The 27,926-nt window shown below is 40.9% G+C and overlaps 2 protein-coding genes and 1 pseudogene across 9 annotated transcripts in view; all 3 read right to left on the bottom strand.

Moving 5' to 3' along the window:
* Positions 1–9,575, bottom strand: part of LOC146504925 (uncharacterized) — a 20,900-nt pseudogene extending 11,325 nt beyond the window's left edge.
* The window catches only part of LOC146504921 (uncharacterized), a 483,966-nt gene that overhangs the window by 199,714 nt on the left and 256,326 nt on the right, over positions 1–27,926 (bottom strand). For 2 of the 8 annotated variants that reach the window (XR_014877737.1, XR_014877738.1), the window contains one exon: positions 9,106–9,197. The exons of the other annotated variants lie outside the window; for them this stretch is intronic. The gene's annotated coding sequence lies outside the window, so the exon portion shown is untranslated. The remainder of the gene's footprint in view (positions 1–9,105; positions 9,198–27,926) is intronic. 8 annotated transcript variants of the gene reach the window in all.
* LOC146504924 (uncharacterized) lies at positions 9,204–27,926 on the bottom strand. Its single transcript, XM_085183487.1, has one exon. The coding sequence runs from the start codon at positions 14,420–14,422 to the stop codon at positions 13,556–13,558; it is 867 nt and encodes a 288-aa protein (XP_085039613.1). The 5' UTR covers positions 14,423–27,926; the 3' UTR covers positions 9,204–13,555.

Below are 27,926 nucleotides of genomic sequence, written 5' to 3'. Positions count from 1 at the left end.
ATAAAAGGTTGGAGTTATTAGCAAAGTTGTGAATGGCAAATTGGTGTGAATGCCAAATCGTCAGGGTTAGTGTTGAATAAGATGAAAAGTTAAAAAGGGAACTAAGAAGAAGGGGGATGAGACAATGGATGATGTTCAACTGTGTGAGAGCAAGCTCAGTCCTAATGTAATAGTCCTTAAATACTGTCAGTAATTTAAAAAAAAATAAAGGTCTATTTTGCTTCTAAAAAACTCCCAGCAGTCCATAGCAAAGTGCTAGGTTAGTCTAAGGATCACCATCATTCACCACGCAGACCTGAAAGCCTGTGAGGTTTTGTTCAAAGACATTTTTGCGTCATATCAAGCAGAGAGGATAAATTAAAAGATGAATTAACCAGATGTAGTATAGTGAATAAAAACATTGCAGAATATTGACCTTTAAGGCCCCGTAATGCTTGAAAGGAAGAGCTTGAGAAATGTGAAAGAGCTTGTCAAAGTCTCCGATGTCAGACTTACAGTGAGATAGCATTAGACAATTTTTCAAACTTTTAAAGCAGACAAAGGGAGGTTTTGAGTCATCCACTGAAGCTCTGTTTAATTCTTCACTCATCTACTTCTGTCTTTTTGTGCGCATAGTTATCTGCAACACCAAGTTTTGCAAACTAAAGAGCATGTCCTTTTTTAATTTAATGACATATGATCCTTCATTCCTGCCACATATGAGTTACAACAAAGAAGCGTTATGCAAATTAAAAGACAATCAATTCTTTAGACACTAACAGGTGCCACATCGGTGCAAAATTGTCTATAAAAATTATTAAAGCTCTTTAGCTACTTTTATTGCCTTTTTCAAAATGAAGTTTGACTAGTTTCTACAGAGCACCTCGAGAACCTTTTACGTCTTCCATTAAAAGTAACCATAGAATATGGTTCAAAGCATTGGTAACATAATTATTTACGCAGCGGCTAGTGTGTGAACATTCATTATTCATCATTCATGTAAAAATAAAAGTGTTCACAGGACTATAAGCATGCCTGTGAAAAACTAAGAAGAGCTTATTCTTGCACGGGTCTGCATGGGTTCTCTCAAGTTCTCGCTGAGGTTTGCCAATAGGGTCTTCTCTTTGGCCTAAATCCCAGGTGTCATGTCTGGAGGAAACCAAACAGCGCTCATCAACTGTTCCATACCATCTCTACAGTGAAGCTTTGTGGTGGCAGCTTCATACTATGGGAATGTCTTTGACAGCAGGAACTGGAAAACTAGTCAGGATTGAGGGAAAGATGAATGCAGTAATGTGCAAAGATGATGATGACCTGCTCCAGAGCACTCTGCACATCAGTCTGGGGTGAAGGTTCATCTTCCAACCGGACAATGACAATACTGTAAAATGCTATAGTTTTGTTTATTATTTGTAATAAATTTCAAGCAAATGTTTTTCACTTTGTCATTATGGGATGCTGTGTGTAGAGTATTGAGGTAAAAAATGAACTGAATCCATTCTGGAATAAGGCCATAACAACAAGATGTGGAACAAGTGAAGTGTTGTGAATACTTTCTGGGTGCACTAAAGTTTCCTTTTAAGTGAAGCCAAGCATCATTTAGTTTGCTTGGCTAAAAAATATGTACTCGATTATCTCTGATTGTTTGAGCTCTTCGAAATGATCTAAGGAGAGACATTTCAGTGATGGTTCAGCTTTTAAGATCTGCCAGTGTCTGTTAATTATGTGGCTGAGCTTGTGATGACAATGGTTAAATTCAGCAATGAAAGTTATTCTTTCTGTTTCCACTTGGACTTTTAGTTATAAGCAGTTCCATTCTTGATGCTATATAGTCAGAACCAACCACAGCATAAGCACAAAGTACAGTAGTTGAAGGGTTGATTTGGGCTGTTTTGCAGTGACAAGACCTGGGCACCTTGTAGCCATTGACCATGAACTCCTCTTTACACCAAAAAGTTCCAGAGTTAAATGCGAAGGCATCTAAAACCTAAAGCTTTACTGAAAACTAGAGATGGCACGAGACCACTTTTTTATGTCCGATACCGATACCGATATCATAAATTTGGATATCTGCCGATACCGATATGAATCCGATATAGTGTGTTTTTTAATCAGTAAAACTGTTTTTTTAATATCTTGCTGCTTTTTGTATAAGTTCATACTCAAGTTAAAAAACAACAACAACACTAAAGCTATTCTGTTATACCTATATGTAAAAAAAAACACACTGCACCCAAAATATTTCATAGATCAGCAACACTGATCAATCTAATAAAGTTAAACCTACCCCATCCTCCCTATTCTGGTATTTTAAAGAGTACTTAGCAGAAATATTAAGCAACCTAACTAATAGGGTTGCAAACTCCCAGCAAAAGAAAATAGGGAACCACCCTCTTCCTCATGATGCTTAATCAATGTAATCAACTTTAATTTGATGCAGGGTGAAAAAAATTCACAGAAATAAATTATTTTTCAAGAATAATTAAATAGATTCAACATCTTTCTTCAACAGAATTGCAGACTGCACAGATGGTACCTTCCCAAAGGAAAAAGTACTACTACTAAAAAGTACTAGGGTATATTAGACTTAACAGTTACTATATACAGTAATGGACTTCTATACATTTTACATCAGATTAAAACTTTGGGTGTAAGATTCAGATAATTATTAAATAATTAAAAGCTACATATTTTAAATGAGAATAAGAAAGAAAAGTATGTCTTTGTGCCCCCTTTTGCCTGTTCATGCCCTATCGGCCCCCCTGGCTAAACTTTGCTAGATCCGCCCCTGCACAGTTACATCAGCTGTAGAAAAAGATCCTGGTGTAGAAAGTAATATTAAATAAATTCTAACAACAGCTTATCAAGCTTAATAGTGCTGCTGTTGTTCAGCCGCTGGTTTCCTCTTTCTGGTGAGAAGTGGGCCAAAAACAAACAAGAGAGACGGACTCGCGACAGAAAAGCCGATCAGCTGATCATTAAGCAGTTTCACGATTGAAGTAGCAGCAGGAGAGAGAGACAAGAGGCAGTTGCTCTATATATCGGTTGTTAAGCTTAACGCGGGAATGCTTTACAAACATTCAGAGATGAACTTACACACTTGCTTTACTTCTCTCTGAGATAACTTCCTCGGAGATGAAATGTTTGCTAGCAGGCTACAAATACGCACAGCCGCTCTATCACGTGACCACACTGCTCCGGCTCGCCATGTCGCCAAGTTTTGTGAGGTGCTTTTTTGATATTTAATGGATCGGATTACATTTTTTATTTCTCTCCGATATCCGATCCAGTAATTTAGGTCAGTATCGGACCGATACGATACGTAATATCGGATCGGTCCATCTCTACTGAAAACAGACCATACAACATAACCTCAAGCACAGCAGCAAATGCACAAAGAAATTGATGAAAAAGAAAATAATTTGTAACGGCTTAGTCAAAGTCCAACTTCACTGAAATGCTGTGGCAGGACCTTATGGGATCTATAAATGAATAAATAACCACAAGGCTCAATTCAATGAAACAACCTTATAAAGAAGAGTGGACCAGAACTCCTTCATAACAGTGTGAGAGACTGATTACTCACCTGTCACTTGTTTCTGCATTTCTTTCTAAATTAGACATTTTATTTTCATTTCATTTATTAAGGGGAAAAGCTATCCAAATGTATCTGTGAAAAAGTTAGTACCCCGCAAATTTAATAACAGCATTTCTTACTTTCAGGGATGACACAACCAATCAAGCGTTCTTATAACTAGCAATAAGTATTTCACATAGCTGTGGAAAACATTTGGCCTAGTCTTCTTTGCAAAATTGTTTTCAAATTGGAGGGTTTAAAGGCATAAAGACCTGTTTAAGGTCATGCCAACTGGATTTTCCCTAGACCACTCAGAGGCTTTCCTTTCTTACTTTGTTTTATTCAGAGGTGGACTTGCTGTTGTGTTTCGCCTCATTGTCCTACTGCATAACCCAAGTGCACTTGCACTTCAGGCCATGAACTGATGGCCAGACATTCTCCTCCTGATAGAGAGCAGAACTCATGGTCTGAATAATAAAGGCAAGTCCTCCAGCCTCAGATCATCACACTACCACCACCGATGTTGACTGTTGGTTGCAATGCTCTTTTTTATGAAACACTGTGTTAGTTTTATGCCAGATGAAACAAAGTGTAAACCTTCCAGACAGTTTAACTTATGTATTATCAGTCCACAGCATATTCTCCCAATAGTCCTGGGATCATCAAGACATTTTTTGGCAAAAATGAGATGAGCTGTTATGGCTTTTTTGGTCAGCAGTTATTTTCACCTTGGAGCACTCCCACGGATGCCATTCTTGCCCAGTCTCTTTCTCACTGTTGCCTAAAGCTGGGCGATTTCTTCAGTCGCGTTATTCAGCTTCTGCTCAAACTGCACGATTGACTCGCAGGGGTTAGAAGTTCGTAGGTCACGATGCAGGGTCTCACACTATACGACCCGATGCTCTGAGGCGACCTGAGTGCTCACACTGTGCGTCCATAACATGAAGGTTATAACAGAAAATCTGTCGCTCGCTCTCCCTCTCTGTCTTTCACTCACACAGACACGCACCACCACTATCAACTTTGCTAAATTGCTAATGAAAAACATTGATCAGGCAGCTGTGATTGAGCAGCAATGTGAATCCAACTATTTTCGTGATAATTTTGTGAGGCCACATCGAAAAGGCTCGGATGAGTTTGCCAAAGTTCTACAAGTAATGCCTCCATCGCTTGTGTCCAGATCACACGCTGCACTGCCGTGCTGCTCCGTCTTTTCACTTTGCATTTCTGTGTTTGCCCATGCGCAGTGTGGGAGGCTGCAGTGACACCCTCACAACGGCCGACAGGATTTCAAACAGGTTTGATTTTCTTACGACCAAGCAATTTATGATCAGGAGCTGGTCGTGAGGTGTCAATCACTTCTCGTTACCCCACGTATGCTACACGATGCACGACACACGATGAAGGTGAAACTCGGGCCGATCACCAAAACGGTCGCACGACTGAAAAATCGGCTCAAAATGAGCCAAAAATCGTACAGTGTATGCCCCCATAATGAACACTGACCATAACTGAAACAAACAAGGCCTGGAGTTCTTTAGATGATTCCCTGAGTTCTTTTGTGAAATTGAAAAGCTTTTAAAAGGCAAATGGTAACAACAAAATAATGGCAAAATGGAGAGACGTTCACTTACATCCACCAGATCACTGGCAACCCATTTAAAGTATAAGGAGGTGAAATGTGCAGTTTAGAAACCTCAAATATGTGAATATGACAGTTAATATCTGTTTAGTTATTTGCAATCTCATTCATGAATGCTGAAACTATTCATTGTACATTGTTTATGTTAGCAACCCTATTAAAAAATGTAACTTTTTTGTGGCTGCCAGACATTACTGTATCCCGATAAACTATTTTCACCACACACCAGTTTTTTTGTTTGTTTTTTTACAGTCTTTAGCATTTTTCCATAGGATGTACTTGGAGTTATGTGAGATATAGCTTAGTGTTACTGGTTTTACCCACAATTGGATTGTGTAGACTGCACCATCTTATAATATCAACACAACTGTTAGGTCGTGGTTGCTACCCAGTCTGTAGTTATTGTCTTAGATCATTTGCAGTAACAGCTGTCTTTATAATTTAGTTTTTCATTGCTTTGGCACTTTTGGGCCACTCGTGGTCAAGTTTGCTTTGGGCCCAGCGTTTGTGTGAAAAAACGTAGAACAAACACTGCTTTTGATTGATTGATGCTGTGGAGTCGTGTGTAACCAGGCTGTAGAAAAATCAGTAAAAGTTCCATCAAAAAGACCACACTAAGCGCTACCACTCGACTTTAATGTGGTCTTACAGAAACCTGAGACGATCTGTGGTTGAGCCCTGCTAACTTAAGGGTTTTGTGTTATTCCAGCATTCCTCCATATGTCTCAGGACAGTCCAAAACCACAGGCCCTGACACCAGCAGTGGTTCCAGATTCAGCTGCCAAGATCCACTGTGAGGAATATTCCTGTTCTTCATCCAAGAGCAGACCATTAGGATTTATAGCAGGAGAACATAAAGTACTCAGGGAGAATATCTGTCTAGAAAAGACCCAACAGACAGACTTATAACAGCTGTACTCCCCCAAGGAAAGCACTGGGTCTGTTTTAGAAACTTTGGTTACGGACAATATGTTTACCAAAACAGTTAGACACCCCCCCTTCCCCTCCCAGCCAAGAAAGAAGAAGAAGCAAACTCCTGCAATGGAAATGGAAATGTCAAATATTCTAGAAGTCAGCCAACAAATCAAGTAATGCCTTTTGGAAAACCATCCTCATGATATAATCTGGTCATTTTATTCACATTTGGAAAAGGTAGTTGAGAGCCTACCACAACACTTCACTGCATGTAGATAAAAGCACTACAGAAGAGGCTCTGTCCAGATAGTGACTGAAAGACAACATCATCCCTGCAGTAGTCAATCAACACGTAGTCAGTCATAATACAAAAAGCACAAATAGATCACCGGCTCCATAATCGCATACTGTAAGACCAACAAGAATACAACTGAAGCTCAGACTCGGAGCAGCAGTATCCTAAATTCCTACCCCCTCCCACAGCAATTACACTTCCTTAAACAGACTGTTAGAGGAGGGAGGGGGGGGGGGACAAAAAGAAATGTGGCGGCACGCTTGAAATAACTGTTGGCCGAGGAGCTAATAGGCATGGAATGATGACAGATATCATGGAGTGGACGCTTCGCAATGACTGGGAAGGAATTAATAAGCAGGAATGGGTTAATAGTGCATTAAGAGCCAGCAGGAAAACGGCAGGAGAGAGGAGGGAGAAGCTTCTGAAGTCAGCTGTGAGTAATCAGCCCATGGCGAGCCTTCAACGATTACCATAACAGAGCAATTGGACGTGAAAAATGGATAATAGTATGGACATAGAAATGTGGGACGAGTCTGTGTGTGTGTGCGTAGTGTTGGCTGTGGGGGAGGAGTGAAATGCTCAAATCCACTGGTTTTCCAATTGTGAAAAGCAGAATGTGGTATTAATTTTTCAAACAAAAACACTCGTAACCATAGCGTTTGCTAATTATAGTGGAGTCATTACTTTGCAGATATTATTCTCAAAATCTAGTTTTCATTAGGACACAGGAAAAAGGCTTGGAATAACCTAAATAAATATGTAGAAGTTTGACCATGAATACACAAAATTGTCGTATCGGTTGATAACTATATTTTTTTTATTTGTACAGAACACTGGTGACAACACCCAGTGTTGGCCAAAAAAGAAAACAAATACATTTGCCAGTGTCTTGCCTGCTAACTCATTATTTTAAACAAAATGTTTTATTTTTCTCAGTTTCGTCCTTTTTGTAAATCTAAATGAGGGCAAGTATAACAGCATATCAGATGAAATGTGTTAATGCAAGTAATCTTTTTCAGTTTTTGATCCTCACTCTAACAAATCCCTCCCTGCAAACTTTGCATGTAACCAGCTCACAAATTTAAAACCGTAAAATCTTTTGGCAAAATCAATTAGTTTCATGGGAGCAGCTTAGTTGCTTATGGGACAGGGATTTGCATCATTTACCAACAGCAAACTTTACAGAAAGATTAAAGTCTATTAGCAATTAGGATTACATATTTCATAAGATTTTTGTGATATTAATGGTCTTTTGCTTCTGCTTAACGGGGTTTTTTTTCGTCACTGTTTTATTATCTGCAGTTTCCCATTACTGCCACCTGCTAAGGGGAAATTCAGGCTGACTCTAAAATGTGTCCACAAGGGTTGTGTAAATGCAAATTCTAGGACATATATAAAATTGATTTAAAAAGGCAGATTTGATGCAACTCCCGTGTCATTTCAGCCCCCCATTCCATCCACTGATATTATGGTTCTTCTGTTGAGAAAAGTGGACATATTACTACAGTTCGTTTGACTGATGTGATGCTTTAGCCTTCATTTCCTTGTGTAGCTGTGAAGAAAGTTTTTCTTTTTGGAAGAGTTACCTGAAAGCTCACCATGTCACAAACAGTCAGCTGTCAGCTTTAAGTTGAGCCTCCAGCTGGGCCAAAACATCAGAAAATCTCTTTTATGTATGTGTTGGTATTGTTCACTTAAATTAGCTAATAGCCTAATGTTCCCTTTGGCAGTTGTAATCAACCTTGTAGCCTCTAGGGGGACTTGGTGAGTAGTTACACTGTTCCTGTTGCAGAACTTATATTTTACCCTAGGCATTGAATTTAGACCATTTCATATAGAGGAGGACCTCAAGGCCACCCTGCCTGCAAATTCTGAAATTCATGAATTTTGACAAGGTTACAAGTGTTTCTTCTTTTTCTATTTGACATGTTTCCAGGGTCCAGTGTAAATGGAAATAGAAGCCATTTCATAGCTATGGAGCAAGAAACATACATGGAATAAGGATATGCTGTAGCTGAAAATTGATATGCCCTTGGCATTACACCGTTTGCTTCCTATGTGCGTCAGAGAACCATGAGACGTTTCATTTTGTGCACTGATTCCTTTGGTCGGGCTATTATCCCCCTGATAAGTCCACATACCTCCTCTAATCAAATGGACACTCATCCTTGGGAAAAGAGAATATTCAGTCACTCAAACGTTCAGTTATTACGTGGTAGCTCAGTCATAATGTTAATTTTATGGGGGTATTATTGTAGGCAGAAAACTGTAACTGAAGACACCAAAAAAGGAATCTGTTACACTTTTGCATGCTAATTAATTAACAGTCCTTTTTTTTCGTTTTGGGGGACAAAATTTATGCACACAAGAAGAGTTTTTGTCCACGTACAGGAACCCTTTAAGGATAACTCGCCAAACTCTACAGTTAATTCTAGGTAGAGCACAAAGGAAACAGTAGACATGAAAAGAAGGTGAATATTTTCTGTGCAATCACAAATACATGAAAACAAATTTATATAAAGCTATTTTAAAAAAACCATAAACAGCTACTAAATATTTAAATGAAACACTCTGCACATTAACTGTGAATCCTAGCAGAGCACTAACACACTGTTCATAATGAAGCTGGAGTTCCACTTTTTCTAAAACGCATAAATGTCTGCAAATCTGTCTGTTGGGTAAGTCACAAAGACTTACAGAGCTGACCAGTGTGGATCCTTATCCTCAGGAAAATGCACATCTGGGCACTGAGCAAGGTGATTGGTGCGTTCTCCTTTTGGGAGATGGGTCTGCAAAGAAAAGACACATACCAATAAAAGATGCAGTTGTATGAAGTGTTGGTTTTTATCTGGATGGTGAACAAAATGTCATAAAGTTCTTGTTTGTGCCACAGTGTCATAAAATCTAAAGCTTTAACAGAGGAATCTTTTTGGATTTTAGATGAGAAATGAGAACTATGGCCTTGCATCTCAAGGCATATCTTCTTTTTTAAAGCCATTGCACAAAAATTGCCAGGCACAAAATGACAAGCTCCATCTTGCCTGGCCAATACATATACTACAAAATACTACAGGCTCCTAGCACAACCTAGGACTCGAATGAAGTCGAGAGGTGACCGGGCCTTTGCATCCGTGGCACCTAGACTCTGGAATAACCTCCGTGTTCATATTCGTACTGCTGAGTCGATCCAGTCTTTTAAATCACGTCTTAAAACTTATTTTTTTACTTTGGCTTTTGATTCTGTCTAGTTGGCTGGTCTAGCTTGTTGTGTTGTTACCTATTGTTTGTTGTCCTCTTTTATTGTTTGTTTTAACTGTCTCTTGCTCTTACTGACTGTGAAGCACTATGGTCAACACTGTTGTTTTAATATGTGCTATATAAATAAATTTTGATTTGATTTGATTTTGAAAATCAGCTTCTCGTTTGTTGTTGTTGTTGTTGTTGTTGTTGTCTTTCCTACTCTACAATGCTTTACATGTGTTCTTTCTGTGTCTTTTGTTGAGATCTGCTACATACCTTGTGTAAGAACATACTTTGCCAAATAAAACAATTGTAAATGATACCTTCTTGGCTCCAAACATCTCTGGGATCAGAAATTATTCAGGGGAGAGGACGTTTACTTGTTCAATTCAATTCAATTCAATTCAATTTTATTTATATAGCGCCAAATCACAACAAATGTCGCCTCAAGGCGCTTCATAGATACAGAGAAAAGCCCAACAATCATATGACCCCCTATGAGCAAGCACTTTGGCGACAGTGGGAAGGAAAAACTCCCTTTTAACAGGAAGAAACCTCCGGCAGAACCAGGCTCAGGGAGGGGCGGCCATCTGCTGCGACCGGTTGGGGTGAGAGAAGGAAGACAGGATAAAGACATGCTGTGGAAGAGAGACAGAGATTAATAACAGATACGATTCAATACAGAGAGGTCTGTTAATACATAGTGAGTGAGAAAGGTGACTGGAAAGGAAAAACTCAATGCATCATGGGAATCCCCCGGCAGCCTACATCTATTGCAGCATAACTAAGGGAGGATTCAGGGTCACCTGGTCCAGCCCTAACTATATGCTTTAGCAAAAAGGAAGGTTTTAAGCCTAATCTTAAAAGTAGAGATAGTGTCTGTCTCCTGAATCCAAACTGGAAGCTGGTTCCACAGAAGAGGGGCCTGAAAACTGAAGGCTCTCCCTCCCATTCTACTTTTAAATACTCTAGGAACAACAAGTAGGCCTGCAGAGCGAGAGCGAAGTGCTCTAATAGGGTGATATGGTACTACAAGGTCATTAAGATAAGATGGGGCCTGATTATTTAAGACCTTGTATGTGAGGAGCAGGATTTTGAATTCAATTCTGGATTTAACAGGAAGCCAATGAAGGGAAGCCAAAACAGGAGAAATATGCTCTCTCCTTCTAGTCCCTGTCAGTACTCTTGCTGCAGCATTTTGGATTAACTGAAGGCTTTTCAGTGAGTTTTTTGGACATCCTGATAATAATGAATTGCAGTAGTCTAGCCTGGAAGTAATAAATGCATGAACTAGTTTTTCAGCGTCACTCTGAGACAGGATATTTCTAATTTTAGAGATGTTGCGCAAATGGAAGAACGCAGTCTTACATATTTGTTTAATATGTGCGTTGAAGGACATATCCTGGTCAAAAATGACTCCAAGGTTCCTCACAGTGTTACTGGAGGCCAAGGTAATGCCATCCAGAGTAAGAATCTGGTTAGATACCATATTTCTAAGCTTTTCAGCGCGGAGTACAATGACCTCAGTTTTATCTGAGTTAAGAAGCAGAAAGTTAGTGGCCATCCAAGTCTTTATGTCTTTAAGACATTCCTGCAGTTTAACTAATTGGTGTGTGTTATCTGGCTTCATGGACAGATAGAGCTGGGTGTCATCTGCATAGCAGTGAAAATGTATGCTATGTCTTCTAATGATGCTGCCTAGGGGAAGCATGTATAATGTAAACAGAATTGGTCCTAGCACTGAACCCTGTGGAACTCCATAATTAACCTCAGTGTGTGAAGAGGACTCTCCATTTACATGCACAAATTGGAGTCTATTAGATAGATATGATACAAACCACTGCAGTGCAATACCTGTAATACCTACAGCATGTTCTAATCGCTCTAATAGAATATTATGGTCAACAGTATCGAATGCTGCACTAAGGTCAAGAAGGACAAGCACAGAGATGAGTCCACTGTCAGAGGCCATAAGAAGATCATTTGTAACCTTCACTAAAGCTGTTTCTGTGCTGTGATGAACTCTGAAACCTGACTGAAACTCTTCAAATAAACCATTCCTCTGCAGATGATCTGTTAGCTGTTTGACAACTACTCTTTCAAGGATTTTTGATATGAAAGGAAGGTTGGAGATTGGCCTATAATTAGCTAAGACTGCTGGGTCTAGAGATGGCTTTTTGAGTAAAGGTTTAACTGCAGCCACCTTGAAGGCCTGTGGTACATAGCCGATTATTAGAGATAGGTTGATCATATATAAGATCGAAGAATTAATCAATGGCAGGACTTCTTTGAGCAGTTTTGTAGGAATGGGGTCTAAAAGACACGTTGATGGTTTGGAGGAAGTAATTATTGAAGTTAACTCAGAAAGATCGATTGGAAAAAAAGAGTCTAACTTAACATCAATGGAACTAAGAGTAGCTGTAGATAATATTACATCTGTGGGATGATTATTGGTAATTTTTTCTCTAATGATAAAAATTTTATTTGTGAAGAAGTTCATGAAGTCATCACTAGTTAACGTTAAAGGGATGGTTGGCTCAACAGAGCTCTGACTTTTTGTCAGCCTGGCTACAGTGCTGAAGAGAAACCTGGGGTTGTTCTTATTTTCTTCAATCAGTGATGAGTAGTAAGCTGTTCTGGCTTTGCGGAGGGCTTTCTTATAAAGCAACAAACTATTTCTCCAGGCTAAATGATGATCCTCTAAATTTGTGACACGCCATTTCCTCTCCAGATTACGAGTCATCTGCTTTAGGGTACGTGTTTGAGAATTATACCACGGGGTCAGGTACTTCTGATTAGAGACCTTAGTTTTCACTGGAGCTACAGTATCCAGAGTCGTACGTAGTGAGGAGGTGAAATTATTAACAAGATAATCGACCTCTGTTGGGGTAGCGTTCAGATAGCTGCTCTGCTCTGTGTTGGTACAGGGCATTGACGATGATAACAGTGGCTGGATTATATTCTTAAACTTAGTTACAGCGCTTTCAGAAAGACATCTACTTTGATAAAGTCCACTCTCCACTGCTGCGTAATCAATTATTGTAAATGTAAATGTTATCAAGAAATGATCAGACAGGAGAGGGTTTTCAGGAAACACTGTTAAATGTTCAGTTTCTATGCCATATGTTAAAACAAGATCTAGAGTGTGATTAAAGTGGTGGGTGGGTTCTTTTACATTTTGAGAGAAACCAATTGAGTCTAACAACAGATTAAATGCCATGTTGAGGCTGTCATTTTTAGCATCTACATGGATGTTAAAATCACCCACAATAATTATTTTATCTGAGCTCAGAACTAAATTAGATATAAAGTCTGAGAAATCAGACAGAAACTCTGTGTAAGGCCCAGGTGGACGATAGATGATAACAAGTAAGACTGGTTTCTGAGTTTCACAGCTGGGGTGGACAATGCTAAGCATCAGGCTTTCAAATGAATTAAAAGTCTGTCTTGGTCTTTCATTAATTAATAGACTGGTGTGAAAAATTGCTGCCACACCGCCCCCTCGACCTGTGCTTCGAGATTTCTGGTAGTTAGAATGACTCGGGGGTGTTGATTCATTTAAACTAACATAATCATCCTGCTGCAACCAGGTTTCTGTAAGGCAGAGTAAATCAATTTGTTGATCAATTATTAAGTCATGTACTAACAGAGACTTGGAGGAGAGAGACCTAATATTTAATAATCCACATTTCACTGTTTTACTCTTTGGTTCAGATGTGGATACTGTATTGTTCTTTCTTTGTGATTGTTTAAGTTGTTTGTTGCTGGTTTTTAGTTTGTTTTTTGTCTTTTTGGAAGCAGACACAGTCTCTATGGAGATGGGTTTTTGGGGGGGTAGCAGGAGGAGAGAAGCTGCAGAGAGGCGTGTAAGACTGCAACTCTGCTTCCTGGTCCCAACTCTGGATAGTCATGTTTTGAGGGGTTTAATAAATTTGTCGATATTTCTAGAAATGAGAGATGCTCCATCCAAAGTGGGATGGATGCCATCTCTCCTAACAAGACCAGGTTTCCTCCAGAAGGTTTGCCAATTATCTATGAAGCCCACATCGTTTCTGGGACACCACTCAGACAGCCAGCAATTTAAGGAGAACATGCGGCTAAACATGTCACTCCTGGTCTGATTGGGGAGGGGACCAGAGAAAACTACAGAGTCCGACATTGTTTTGGCAAAGTTACACACCGATTCAATATTGATTTTAGTGACCTCCGATTGGCGTAACCGGGTGTCATTACTGCCGACGTGAATTATGATTTTATTGAATTTACGTTTACCCTTAGCCAGCAGTTTTAAATTTCCTTCAATGTCGCCTGCTCTGGCCCCTGGAAGACAATTGACTATGGTTGCCGGTGTCTCTAGCTTCACATGTCTGAGAACAGAGTCACCAATTACCAGAGTTTGACCCCCGGCGGGTGTGTCACCGAGTGGGGAAAAACGGTTAGACACATGAACGGGTTGGTGGTGTACCTGGGGCTTCTGTTTAGGACTACGCTTCCTTCTCACCGTTACCCAGCCTTTCCCCAGCTGCTTGGGGTCTGCCGGGGAACAGCTAGCGGGGCCTACGCTATCTTCGGCTGCACCAGCTACAGGGGCCTGGCTAGCTAAGGGTGAGAGCAGGGTGCAAAGCCGAGTCTCCAATTCAGTAATCCTGGCCTCCAGAGCTGCAAATATGCTACATTTGTTACAGATATCATTACTGCTAAAGGAGGCCGAGGTGTAACTAAACATCTGACACAATGAGCAAGAAAGTGCAGAAGGGACAGGTGAAGTAGCCATGGTGCTAACGGGTCGGCTACGAGCTAAGCTAGCGAAACAGTACAGAGACAGTGAGTGAATACTATAAATTAGGTAGTGAGTACACAGAAACTTGTGAGCCCTGCATTTTATTATGACTGTTATTATTAACTGAGACAATCTCCACACCAGGTGCACTTACAGAAGTTGCAGAAGTAACTACGAAAGAACACTTATTTTCAGTATATTGTGAATATACCATCATATTACCAGCAAACAAAACCAAAACCATTATGGTGTTCCTGATAGTGTCAACAGAAACGATATATATGCTTCATGAAAGGAGACTTTATGGCAGTGGTATTCTTTTTAAGGTGTCGGGTGAATTTATATTTGATCGTAACTTAATAATTATACATCCCTGCATGAAATGACAAAATGTGGCAAAACACTGGCTGAACTTTTTGCTTCTCATTGGATGTCATACACCTTTAGTGTTAGAGAAACACAGATTAAGTCTTAGAAATCACAAGTAACGATCTGTTAATATCCATGACCACAAATAGCCCACTGAAGAACAAGAGCGGCCAGTGGAGAAAAAAAATACAAAGAACTGAAAGGAGAAGGGAGTGAGCCAAAGTCACAGTAGTTACAACCTTCCACCCTACTGTTTGGTGCCAAACCAACTCTTAGACTACACAAAATGCGGCATACTCTGCCAGCCCCTCAAAACACACTCCAAAGCATTACTTTTAAGTAACAAAGCAAAGGAAAAAAACAAAACGACAGTAACAGAGAGCCACGGAGTGGAACAAAAGAAGGTTTGTAGATACCAACTAAAGAAATCACACTTGCCTACAGCTCATTAACCACACTTGCCTTACATAAAGCACTTTTATTTTCAATTATTTCTCGGCATTGGCTGTTTTTGAAGCCTGCTGAGTCATTGGCTGTTCTGCTCTCGGTCTGTCCGGTGTCGCCCACGCTGTCACATTAAGACCCCGACTCCAAACGCCGAGCAGGTGGTGGAGAACATTAGGTGTCCATGGATCACATAGCAGCACAAACAGCACATCACATTTTCATAAATTACATAAGAATATGGACAATGAAGCAACAGAAAACAGGACAGCAGAGTTAGAAGGTGAGAGTGTCTCAGTCTGGCTGTGTGCACGCGCGCGTGTGTGCTCGTGTGTGTGTGTTTGTGTGTACACATTTCTGTGCATTTATGAAAAAAAACTTTTCCTATATCTGTGCACACAATTTTGTGATTGTTTTGCTGTCTTTACAGTTTCTGTGTGTTTGTGTGTGTCTGTGGGTGTGTACCTATAGAGTTTGGGAACTGCAATGCATTCTGGGTAGTTGCAAACGTGCAATACCAACAGAACGATAGATGCCAACAGGTAATAAGGAGGAAAACACACTAACCAAAACTGAAAAATAATCTAAACAATAATAAGGTATACTTCATTAATCTTGTAGGAAGCTACTTAGTCCTCTGCGTTTAACCCATTCACACAGTGAAGCAGTGGGGAGTTACCAATCCAGCCTTCGGGAAGCAGTGTGTAGAGACAGTACCTTGTTCAAGGGCTGCCATTCAGTGGATTTGAACCTCCAACCTTCCGATCACGGGGCAAACACTCTACCTGCTGAGCTATCCCTGCACCTGCATGCAGTAAAGTAGTGTCATTTTAGGGAGTTATCCATACAGCTATTTAGACACAGCTAAGATAACTAAAAAAATCTGTGGTGTATAACGTAGCAACAGCCCTATGAAATGTAACTACATAAGTTGAATGTGTTATTCCTGCTTTTAAAATTAGTTTGTAATGTTCACAATTTAACGTTCAAACCCAAAAGCAGTATCTGCCTCTGAATTTTCCATAATCAAGTCAGACTTGTGTGAACAGTGGTCCCATAATGCATTCCACTGGCGATGTCACGATCTAGCTCTATACGGCTGGCTGCTGTGGTTGTACTGTATTTGTGTCCCTGTCCCTGAGAACGTGGGCCTGTAAATAGCTGTGGCAGCAGCACTGCTACTGTAATGCTATGTGTGGCCCTAGAGGGTCCAGATTACCAGATGGCCAACACATTACTGCCAACACTTACAGCAATATTAAACACACACACATACACACATAAGCCAGGGGGACTAAACCTCTGAAGGCCTTATTTTAGGCCTGGGCCATGGGTAGAGCATCAGCCCACTGGCAGTGCCCCTCTTCTGGGTAAACGTCTAGGCCCAGACATCCTGGCAGCCTGCAGCTGCCGGGCCTCACGCATGCCAGCTGAAGACTGCTGGGACTCTGAGTGCTTGTGTGTGTCTGTGTGTGAGATGGTGTGTTTGCCCCAAGCTAGTGTGAGAACTCCCCTTCCTCTGTGCACCACAGGCTCTGATCAGAGCTTGTGAGAGTCTGGGAGATTTGTACTAAGTTGCAAAGTTGTCCACATGTAACTCATGGTGGCTGCCCAAAACAAAAGCTTGTTGTTAGCCAAAGAAAAAGAAAAAGTTCAAAGATTCTGTGTGTGCGTGTCTGTGCGCACGTGTGTGTGTGTGTGTGTGTGTGTGTGTGTGTGTGTGTAGGTGTGCGTGTCTGTGCGCACGTGTGTGTGTGTGTGTGTGTGTGTGTGTGTTTTCGTCAACAGATGTCGGCGTACATGTCGGTCCCTTGTGTATGAGACTGGGAGTTTCTGTCTTACCTGAGGCTGCTGTGCAGCTGTCCTGAGCTCATCTCTGTCCCTGCCACAGTCACAGAGTGTGTAAACCGGTGTGCGTGCTTGGAGGGGGAGCAGGAGGGGCAAGCAGAGATAGTAGACAGAATCTCATGGTGGAGTTGGTGTTTTTCATGTATTACAGAAAAATCTAGTTTATTGTAATGTGGGTCTTGTTTGGGTAGTTTTTGACATTATGACTAATCTCATTCATGGAAACATCTGCATACTAACTCCAGACTGAACATGTATTTCAACAGATGCTGCCAGTCAGATCTTTGTCAAATCAAAAGAAATCACAAATTAAGTTGTTAATATGAAAAACCAACCTGAAGGACATAGATGCCAACACTGTTCAGTGGGTTTAAACACTAAAAGTAAACTGCCATAAAGTAATAACATAAATGAGCTTAGCTGGTATACACCTGTGTTGGAAACGAATCCTGTGAGTCCCAGGACGCACTCAGCATCTCAACTATTCTCGTGCTCTCACATATTTGTTAATTACTTATCAAAGCAATTTTCACAAAGGCAGCTTTCACTGGAGACACATTGGAGATCAATGCTGGGGTGCGTATACTGATAAGACTGCATGTGTAATGTGCCTGATTCCACCAGAACTGGACGATCTACAAATCAGAGTGTTATTTCAAATAGAGAGCGTCTGTGGTCTGTATTATATTTTGGAGTATCCATCTGTTTTGACAGCCTAAATGTTAGTTTTAGAGCTCAAATAAAAATAAAATAAAGTAAAAGTGACATTTTAAATTATTTATTCATTAAGCAATAGAACAAAGTTGGGGTGTGGAGTCCATGGTGCTGTGAAAAAAGTATCTGCCTCCTTCCTGAGTTCTTATTTTTGCACATCTGTCACGTTTTAGGCCAAAAAGAACACATATTTGTCAAAAAACAAATAGAGAAACAAAACAAAACATGATTGTCAAATCTTTTGAGGAAATATTTCCTGGACTGATGAGACAAAAGTTGAACTTTTGGAACGTGTTGCATCTAAAATGTTGTGTAAAACTAACAAAGCATTTCATAAAAATAACATCAAATCAACAGTCAACCACAGGGGTGGTAGTATCTTGGTCTGGGGCTGCTTTGTGGCTTCGAGACCTGGAAGATTTGCCATAATTGATTTAACCATGCATTCTGCTCTCTACCTACATGTGTGGAAATCCTGAAGAAGAATATCAAGCCATCAGTTTGTGACCTGAAACTCAAGCACACTGATACAAAACACACCAGCAAGTTTATGTCTGAATGAATTTTGAAGCCCTTTATTTTGAAAAATGTCCCTGTCTGCATGCAAACACAAAAAAGACCTCTAATGCTGTCAATTTCAACCCAATTTCAACCCAAAGCAACAGGTGACAATAAAACACTAAACTGTGGAGCAATGATGACCAATCAAAAACCTACAAACAGCAACATGGTCAATAAGTCTGATGTGAAAAAAGGAGATGTCTGATTTGATTCAGCAGCTCTCTCAATTCAGTTGAGGACAACAGACACTAATATTAAATTACCATTTCATTTAACCGCTAGATTGTGTAGTTGCAGTAAAAAAAAAAAAAAGATAAATAAATAATTTAACTGTCCTTTACTATTAAAACAATTTTTCCATGGTTGACAGGTAGGCCGTGCTAACATCTTCTCACTTCCAGAGCAGATACTGCAGTTATACCAAAGCCAAAGACATCTTGGAGGTGTCTTTTGACAACAATCATAAGAGTGTCATTTAGATTGAGAGCTTAGTGTTTTGCAAGTCTGTTGGGTGAGCCATGTAGGATTTTGGATTCGGTTAAAAATATTTTATTGTCCGTAATTATTACTTGGAATAACAGCCCTGCAAGGTTTCCTGAGCAGGTGTGTGTATGTGAGGATTTTAGAAACACTTCCTCGCTAACAAAACAGAACTATCTGACACTGCGGGACTAAGGACAGGTTCGTGTGAAGCATCTTTGTGAACGTGAGCTCAGGGCTCTGTGGGGTAACGCCATCTGTTGCGAGACTGTTCTTCTCGTCATTGAAGAAGTTCTTTATGACCGGAGGTTATGTTTCGTCATGATGCACGGTGAATCTGGGAGCAATCAGATGAGTCCCTGATGGTATTGTGTGACAGTTACAAATCTAAACTTAGAAAGAACCTAAAAGAACTTTTAGGAACTAAAGTTCTGTACAAGAGAGAAGTATATAATCTGAACAGAATATCTCATCTATTGTCTGTTGTAATGTTTGAGTATTTCTGATTTGACTGTAAATGCCAGGTTTATCGCTTGAGTGTTTTTCAAATACCAGTGATGTTTCAATGTTATTTAATCACCAGAAATAGATTTAAAAATGGGATTTGACATATTTTTATCTTCTTTAGTTCATGTGCATTTACCTGTTACGAGTCCCAGTAATATATAATCACAGTAGCAGTATTAAAGTGGGAGACAGATAAAAGTATAGATGACAGAAATAAAAGAAATCCAACCAAGAGAAAAAAAAAATCCAGAAGCGACGTATAAATGGAGGATGAAGAAAGGTGGGGGTTCTCAAGCTCTACCCCTGACACCTCCCTGCAAAATAGCATGATAATTTTTGTAAAGGCCTAAAAAGCTGCGTGCCTTTGGATTTACAGCTCAACTATCAGTAGCCACAAGCTCTGGCGCGAGACGCTGTGACAGGTGTACGTTTCAGCAACTTAAACAGGGCGGATTAAGCCACTAGTGGCTCCTCTTCATATGCATTCCTTATGGGAGTTAAGGCCATTTGAAATGCAGGGCCAAAGGCAAGATTACCGGCTCATAGGCCCATGGAGAGAGGTGTGCTGCAACTAAAAGCCTGGATTTGAATAATTGTGGCAGGGCTTAGCGCCTGGAATCAGCACAGAACAGAACCAATGGATTATTACACACACACACGAACACACACACATGCACACACACCAACTTTGGAAGGCTTAGACTTGTCTGACTCAATAACTCTCAGTATCACCGTGTGTGTGTGTGTGTGTGTGTGTGTGTGTGTGTGTGTGTGTGTGTGTGTGTGTGTGTGTGTGTGTGTGAATGCGTTGTCGGTGGGTTGGTTTGTGTCATATCTCTCTCCATGCCATAATGTAAACACATGTGACTGATGTTCTGCTGCTCTGCTGTTTATTATCCACATCCAGAGTGTGTGTGTGTGTGTGTGTTTGTATGTGTGTGTGTGTCTGAGACAGATCATAGTTCTACAAGCCTGAACTTGTGTTTGCGTGTGTGTTCATGTGTGAGCATAGATGTGTGTATAAACAAGTGTGTATCCGTAGTGCGAATGGCTGAATTTGTGCACATTTGCTTCTCCAAGTGTGTGTGTGTGTGTGTGTGTGTGTGAATGCCACCACCTAAACACAGCAGAGCCACTGTTCCAGCTCCGTACGTTTTGACACTGGTTGAAGGCTTAGCAGCGCTCGAGGTGCCAGACAGACCGACAGATGAACAGAGGGAGGGAAAGAGAAACTGAGGAGCCGCAAAAAAGGAAAAAAAAGAAGTGGTGGAAAGAATGGATAATGAAGGGAATGATGAGAAGTGGTCCCATATGAGTTTTGGCGGAAAGAGAGAGTGAGGGGAGACATTCAGTGTATTCAACCTGTTTTAAAAGGGGAGAGAAAGGGAAGCAGAGCAGCAAGTGTGAAAGGGTTGGGGGGCTGGGGGTTCACCTCTGGGAGGTGGAAGGGAGGGGCAGTTAGACAGACATTGGACTGATTTGTATCTACGAATATATAGAGACTGCCTTTTATTGTCTAGTAGCTGTAGGAAGGGAATTATGAAGCACTCTACAGGAAGAGCATTTCTACTCCCATGTTGGGTTGCAAAGGTGGCACAGCGGCAAGAAGGTTTCTTGATTGTTCTACGGCTGATGCCTTTCCATCTGAAGCTTTAATGTTCTCCCTGCACCTACGCCAGTTTCCTTCAGGCACTCCGGACCCACAGTCCAAAGACTGTTATGTTAGGTTAACCCTCTCAGGCTCAAATTAAACTTTTTGTTGCTAATGCACAACCAAGTCCTGCAGTGGTACTTCTGAGTAAAGAAAACTCATAAAATATGTATGTGGGGTAATCAGGTTGTTAGTTTTTAACTGTTGCAAATCGGCAACGCCTGCCTTGAGAGGGTTAAATGGCAATTAATGAATGGGAAGCAGATAAAGTTCTGGAAAATGTATGATTAAATGTTCCTTGCAGTGTAAGGTAGTGGTCAGCAAAATTAGAAAACTGGATTTATCAGTGAATCATATCAAAGAGCTTCTCACTTTTATTCAAGGGCCAGTCACTGGCATCAGTGCCTTGATCATCTGGGACCCTCCTATACAGTCTGACCACATGAGGCCGAGCACTGGTTGTGAATATGGCCCAATGTAAAATGCATACCTCACGCTGCTGGAGACAATCGACACTTCTTTAAAACATTAATTAAGGAAACAGTTGCAATTTTTTATTCATATTTAGTGTTGTAACATCATTAAGAACAATGAAAAACACAAATGCACAGAAATTGTTATAGTTATGCTGCAATAGGTGTAGGCTGCAGGGGGATTCCCATGATGCATTGAGTATTTCTTCTTCAGACACCTTTCTCAATCACTATTTGCTAGTAGACCTCTCTGCATTGAATCATACTTAACTTAATCTCTGGCTCTCTTCCACAGCATGTCTTTTATCACATCTTCCTTCTCTCACCCCAATCGGTCGTGGCACATGGCCGCCCCTATATTTTCTGCCGGAGGTTTCTTCCTGTTAAAAGGGAGTTTTTCCTTCCCACTGTCGCCAAAGTGCTTGTTCATAAGGGGCCATATGATTGTTGGGTTTTTCTCTGTATGTATTATTGTTGGGTCTACCTTACAATATAAAGCACCTTGAGGTGACTGTTGTTGTGATTTGGCGCTGTATAAATAAAATAAAATTGAATTGAATTAATTGAGTGTAATGAACCTGGGTAGATGGTGACTTGCCCCAGATGTACCCTGTCTCTTGTTTTGTGACAGCTGGGATATTTTCCAGCCCCAGGATGGGTGGATGGATTTTTTTGCCTGTAAATTTTGTTTTGTAATTGTAGTGTCCTTCATAACGTTTAAAATGACTGTGTTCCAGTGTTCCAGCAGTGTCTCTGCTGGGTATGCTGTCTTATCAACAAAGCTCAAATTTAGGTTTTGATTTCCCAAAATGATGACATACAAAACAAACTATAGCTCTCATTTTCACTGCAGGCCTATATTTTCCAAGGGTCATGATATGATAGTTTTTCAGTGTAAAAATGTTTAATTGAATGTGGAGGTAACTGTCTGCTAAAGGGGCATAAGACACAACAAGAAAGGAGAAAAAACAAGAATAAAATGGATGTGATAAAAGATAAGCCAAAAACAAAATGAAGAGAAAAGAAGTAAAAATGAAAAAGAGCAAAATGTTGACTGTTAGGAAGTTGGTTTTATATGTTGGACCTGTGTGCTTTGAGACCCTGAAATCCCAGCATATGCAAAACAAACACGGTGTGTCCTCACTTTTTAAATGGTGTGAGCGACACTTTGAATCGAGGCAGCATCAACACCTGCTACCGCAGCTCAACCAAGGAGAGGGAGAGAGACAAGAGGGCAAACACCAATTGTAACACTCTTGAGCTGTTCAGACACAACCATGATATGCATCTGTACACATACACAGATGCAAATATATTCGCAAAACAGATTTTCTGATGAATATGGTGAAGAAGCTACGTAGCCACATAACCAACCCTGTCACAGTCACTGCTGTGCCACGACACACTGCACTGGCATGGGAACTTTATGGTGATGAGCTAGTTGTGTTGTGTTTAATCTACTGCTATTAAAGCAGCATGGTGGCTCTGTGAATACTACTGTTTCCACTCCACAAGAGTGGAAACAGTAGGGTTAAAAGTGGGTTAAAAGTGCTTTGGGGTTCTTTAAATGCTCGAGAATGTTGAAAAAAAAAAAACAAGGACAAGGTCTTACAAAATTTGAACCAGTTGTATGGACTAAAAGTACATTAGTGTGGTTTAACTCAGATGATTTCTTCCTTGATAAATACGGGGGGGGGGGGGGGGGGGGGGCAAAGGGGGAATCCAGTAATCACAGCTTATATCGAGCAAGAGGTGGAGCACACGATGGACATGTCACCAAAGACAGTTAAATGATATTCTGACTCTCACAGATCCCTACAGTTCATAAATATGCATCAATAATCAGTTGAGTGGACGCTGAGTTTAGGAGACTCCTGCGAGACAAATATTTCAAACTGCTCATAATTACTGAAATTTAAAAAATTAATTCAAAAAACTGTTTTCTTCTTTAAAGCCCTCCTTGATTTTTACTCAAAGTTGCTTCATTTGATTTGACAACTCACACATTGCTCTTGCAGGTATTTTCTTATTCTTCACTGGGTCTGTTTGTCTTCCTTGTGTCCCTGGATTTGAGACATCATAAACTTTGATGAGGTCCCACTATCAGTATCTTTATTTTTATATTCTCCAAACGTATAAATAAAATGAAATTTAAAAAATTGTCAGTTGATGAGGTGAACATGTCGATGCCTTCTCTTGTCTTTGTTTCCTGTCACACACACAAATAGTATAAATTTCTATAACAAAGAGCTATATTATAAAATTAAGTGTGTATTTCATCTGATCTGTAATTATTTTCCTCTTCTATTGAGATCTGTGGGGGTTTTTCAATTTGTGGAAATAGTAAGTTTGGAGGCTGGGGAACATGTGTGCTTGAATGGCTGAAGAATCAAGTGTGGGGCCTGTCTTCCTTTTATTGGACAGAGGTCAAAGGTATCTAAAATCACAGGCTCAAAATTACTTCTTGTCCCTGTGATGTAAAAAGCTGGCTGTCCAAGCAAACAACAGCTCCGAGCTCCTGCGTTATCTAAAACATGACTATAATAGTATCCCAAATAGTCTCTGCAATTGGCTATGCGCCTTTCTCTGGGACGCTCTGAGTCGCTGAAGACAACGTATTACAGTCAGGTAAATTCATAAAAGCCGGAATAATACTGAATAGCAATAAGTGAAAGAAAGTGACATGGTTTGAGATTGAAATGAGATGAAGAAGATGGGTGAAATCATTCATTTCTTACCCTGGCAGATGAGCTCGAGGGGATCTTTGATGAGGAGGGCTATTTCAATTCTACAATGGGAAAGATGGAGAGTTGCGCCTATTGTGTGAAGTATGAGGAGCGCCATCCACCCTCCAAAAAGGGACATCTTTTATTAAGGTGTGACTGCACTGTCCCTTTTTTTATTTTGGAGAGGATGATGGTGTGGTCTTCTCTCTTATCTTCCTACTGGACCCTGTCTTTTTCACAGGTCCCCAGACAGAGTCATGTAAATCTATCAAGTCATCTGAGAGAAGCACAGGCTTTGAGTGTGATAATGACTTACAGAAGACTACCAATGGGGAGAGGATGTGACACACACACACACACATGCATGCAAGCATGCACACGAACAGACACCAGTGTACCATCTACACCTCTGTACTCTAAGCTAGCTGAGCAATCTCCACACTCATCTTGTCCCTAACCCCCCACATAGCGTGCCAGCTGCAGATTGAGGTGGCAGCGCCCGTCATAATGTGGTAGAAGGGGGGCTGTCGGAGGGCACTGCCAGTCCTACTGGAAGCCCGCGTACCCAGCCTGAGTTGCAGGTCTCAGTGGGTAGCTACAGGGAATGGGCCAGCCAGGGTGGTAATAGAGTAAATAACTCAAATGAGGCAGAGTGTGAATTACTTCTCTGATGGGCTGGAGGGGTCCCCACTGTGAATCTGACCAGGGGGTCCAGCTAGGATGAGACTCAAAAAACGTGGGGAAATAGGTCCAGGATGTGGCGAGGTAGCAGGGGGTGGCATGTCAGCAGGGATGGGGTGTGTGAGATATTTAATACAGGTGATGATGGAGGGGAGAAATTGCTTTAGGCAGCTGTGCTGCAGCAGGTTTGGACGAACCTCAGCAGCCCCAGGGATGGACAGTCAGACAGAAAAAAGGGAAATATAGAGATGCATTCTATCGTAAACGAGCACTTTGTGGAGATCATACTAGCTTATTCTTCCCGGTATATATAGATATAGGTATTTAAATTCCTCAAAACCCTTCTGTGCCATACAGTCCACTAAAGAAAAAAATCTCACCGGCTATGGAGCGTATGTAGATATTCTGAGAATGAACAGAACTTGCAGCCCTGTGGAGCCTAGATACCAAGCACAAAAAGAAACTTCAATGCCAAGGGATGATTGAAAACCACTTCAAAAATGAACCTGCAACCTTGGGCTACAAAGGGAAGCATATTGCATGAACTAATACAACTACGAAAATATATGAATACATTTTCCTTCATTAGGTGACCTCGAACTAGGTTACATGGTCATTTCTATTCCGTGCCGACCCTCAAGTTCACAGACGCCTCAGAGCCACTGACGGGCAAACAAAGACTTCAATGACAGTCCCTCAGTGTAGGAAGACTCTACTTATCATTTCAAAGGGACAGCCCCTTTCACCCTTCCAACTCTATACCAATGGACAGGGTGCACTTGCAGAACAAAAAAGTCCAGTTGGGAACTCAGGTCTTGCAGCTGAAAACATGAAGCATCTGTCATCTCTGTGCTGTGTTTTTCAGTTAGAGGAATGACACAAGTCGGTGGACAGTGGTTTTTCCTGTTTGCGTTCTTGTCTTGACCTTCAAGATCATCCATAATGTATTGCAGCAGGTTTGTAAAAAGGTATGAAAGTTAAATGAGACAAAAGTTGTTGGATTGTCTGGCAGCAGAAGCGCATCTTTGACAGGCAAATCTCCGGTGTGTGTTTAGGAGGAGGATATGTAAATGAAGGCTGCATGTCAGTTTTGGGATGCTGAAGGCGAATTTAGAAAACTGTTCCTCTGATCTCGCAGAAACTTGCTAGACGTCACAGGTGCAGTCGACTGACCTTACCCTCCATTTTTCTTCCACAGCCCTTGCCCTTCATCCTTGAGTCACAGTCCCCCCCCCCCCCCTACAGTAAAGCCCCTCTGCCTCTCTGTGAAAGTTTTCTTCATCTAACTTTCCCTCCTCCACTGTCTTCTTACTGCAAAGCACAGCCGGACAAGACAGGAGAGGCTCCAGGGAGAATCCGAGAGGCAAAAAAAAAAAAGGCTTACAACATAATCAGTATTCAGCTGCCCCGCTAAGACAGCACATAAAGTTCTAACAGTGATGGCTTCCCTACCGAGTTGTTAGATCCATTTTCTCCAGGTCTCAAATTGAATGCAGGTTCCAACATTAGAAGTTTGCTTAAATAGAGCTCAGATGGTGGTTGCAAAGCCTCCAGTAAGAGAGATCTCTGCTGAGGGAATATATTTCTTTGTTTGGTTGGATTTCAGGTGGATAGGCAGTAAGCCATGTAGTGTGCAGGTATATCCAGAAGATATGAGACTCATAAAGTCCCAGTTGATGTGGGTTGCAGTGTTGGGTTTCCTCTGTGTGGGTGCATGTGTGCATCGTTGTGTGTGTGTGTGTGTGCATGTGTGGGTGCATGTGTGCATCGTTGTGTGTGTGTGTGTGTGTGTGCGTGCGCGTGCGTGCGTGTGTAAGCACAAGTAACATGTTGAATTTGAATGGAGCAGCAGAGAAGAATCATCATAATTTTCTCTGGTACACAAACAAAAAGGTGGACGTGTTCAAGCAAGGTGTGATTTGTGGGCGTTGATGGCTGTGTGAAGGATGAAGAGGGAGTTGGAAAGAAAATTACTCATTTGGGAAAGCTGCATTTTTTTTTTTATCCGTTTGGAATATTTTTAGCAAAACTATATTTTTACCAAGACATATCAGGAAGCTTTCGGACAGGGTGTTTATCAGTGATGATCTAAAATCAAAGCTGTGATATAGAATGCGTTCAGTTGTATTTATATAACACCGAAATACAACAACAGTCACCTCTAAATATTCAATACAATAGATCTACAATAACACAGAGAAAGCCCCAACAATCACAGCCAGGCTCAGCGAGGAGCAGCTATCTGCCCTGCCCAGCTGAGGATGACGGGAGCTAGATAGGACAAAAGACACACTGTGGAAGAGAGCCACATATTAATAATGACTAATGAGTAAATGCAGCTTTGTGTATAGGTGTGGTCCTGGCACACCTGCAGGGGAGGGGTGGTGCAGTGAGCTCAAGGGGCAGTGCCAGGCAGGTGAGTGGACAAGTAGTACTGATGGCACTCTCTACTTAGCGACACTGGAGTGGAGAGGAAGAAGGCTTCAAAACATAACGGCAGGGAAGAGCAGCAGTGGGACGTGTGTGAGAAAGTACACTGCTGTGTGGCCAGGAATAAAGGAACGCTCTGTGAACACTGTGTGTTTCTACAAATATACTGCATAATATGGATTTATTTAGATTTTGATTTATAAGGTACGATACGTTACAATACAGGACCATAAAATATAGGCCAATCGAGCAGTTACTTCTTTGTCACTGAATTCTTCTGACAGGGGGTTTTGTTGCAGCTGTCTGTACCCCCGCAAAGCCTGAACCATGAAATAACTGCCAGATCACAACATTAAAAAAAATAACTGGATATTAAATATCAATTTAAATATATGAGTTTTAATTTTTATAATTTATGCTACATCTGGAATTTTTGTGGAATTTATTGCTCACAGTAGCATCACGTGTATCTGATTGTATCTGAAAAAAATCACACTGATGATGCGTCAAAAATCATACACTTGGCATTAAAGGGATACCTTTTGGGAAGTTTCAGAACAAAGACATACAGCCATATGTAAAATGGGACTGAAACATTTTTTTATTTATTTATT

Source organism: Neolamprologus multifasciatus, chromosome 13 (genome assembly GCF_963576455.1).
Source record: "Neolamprologus multifasciatus chromosome 13, fNeoMul1.2, whole genome shotgun sequence".
Lineage (NCBI taxonomy): Eukaryota > Metazoa > Chordata > Actinopteri > Cichliformes > Cichlidae > Neolamprologus > Neolamprologus multifasciatus.
This window is presented reverse-complemented; position numbering and strand designations above follow the sequence as displayed.

Excerpts from the sequence above, each read along its gene's own strand:
- LOC146504924 (XM_085183487.1), bottom strand. The coding sequence starts at position 14,422 with ATGGCTACTTCACCTGTCCCTTCTGCACTTTCTTGCTCATTGTGTCAG.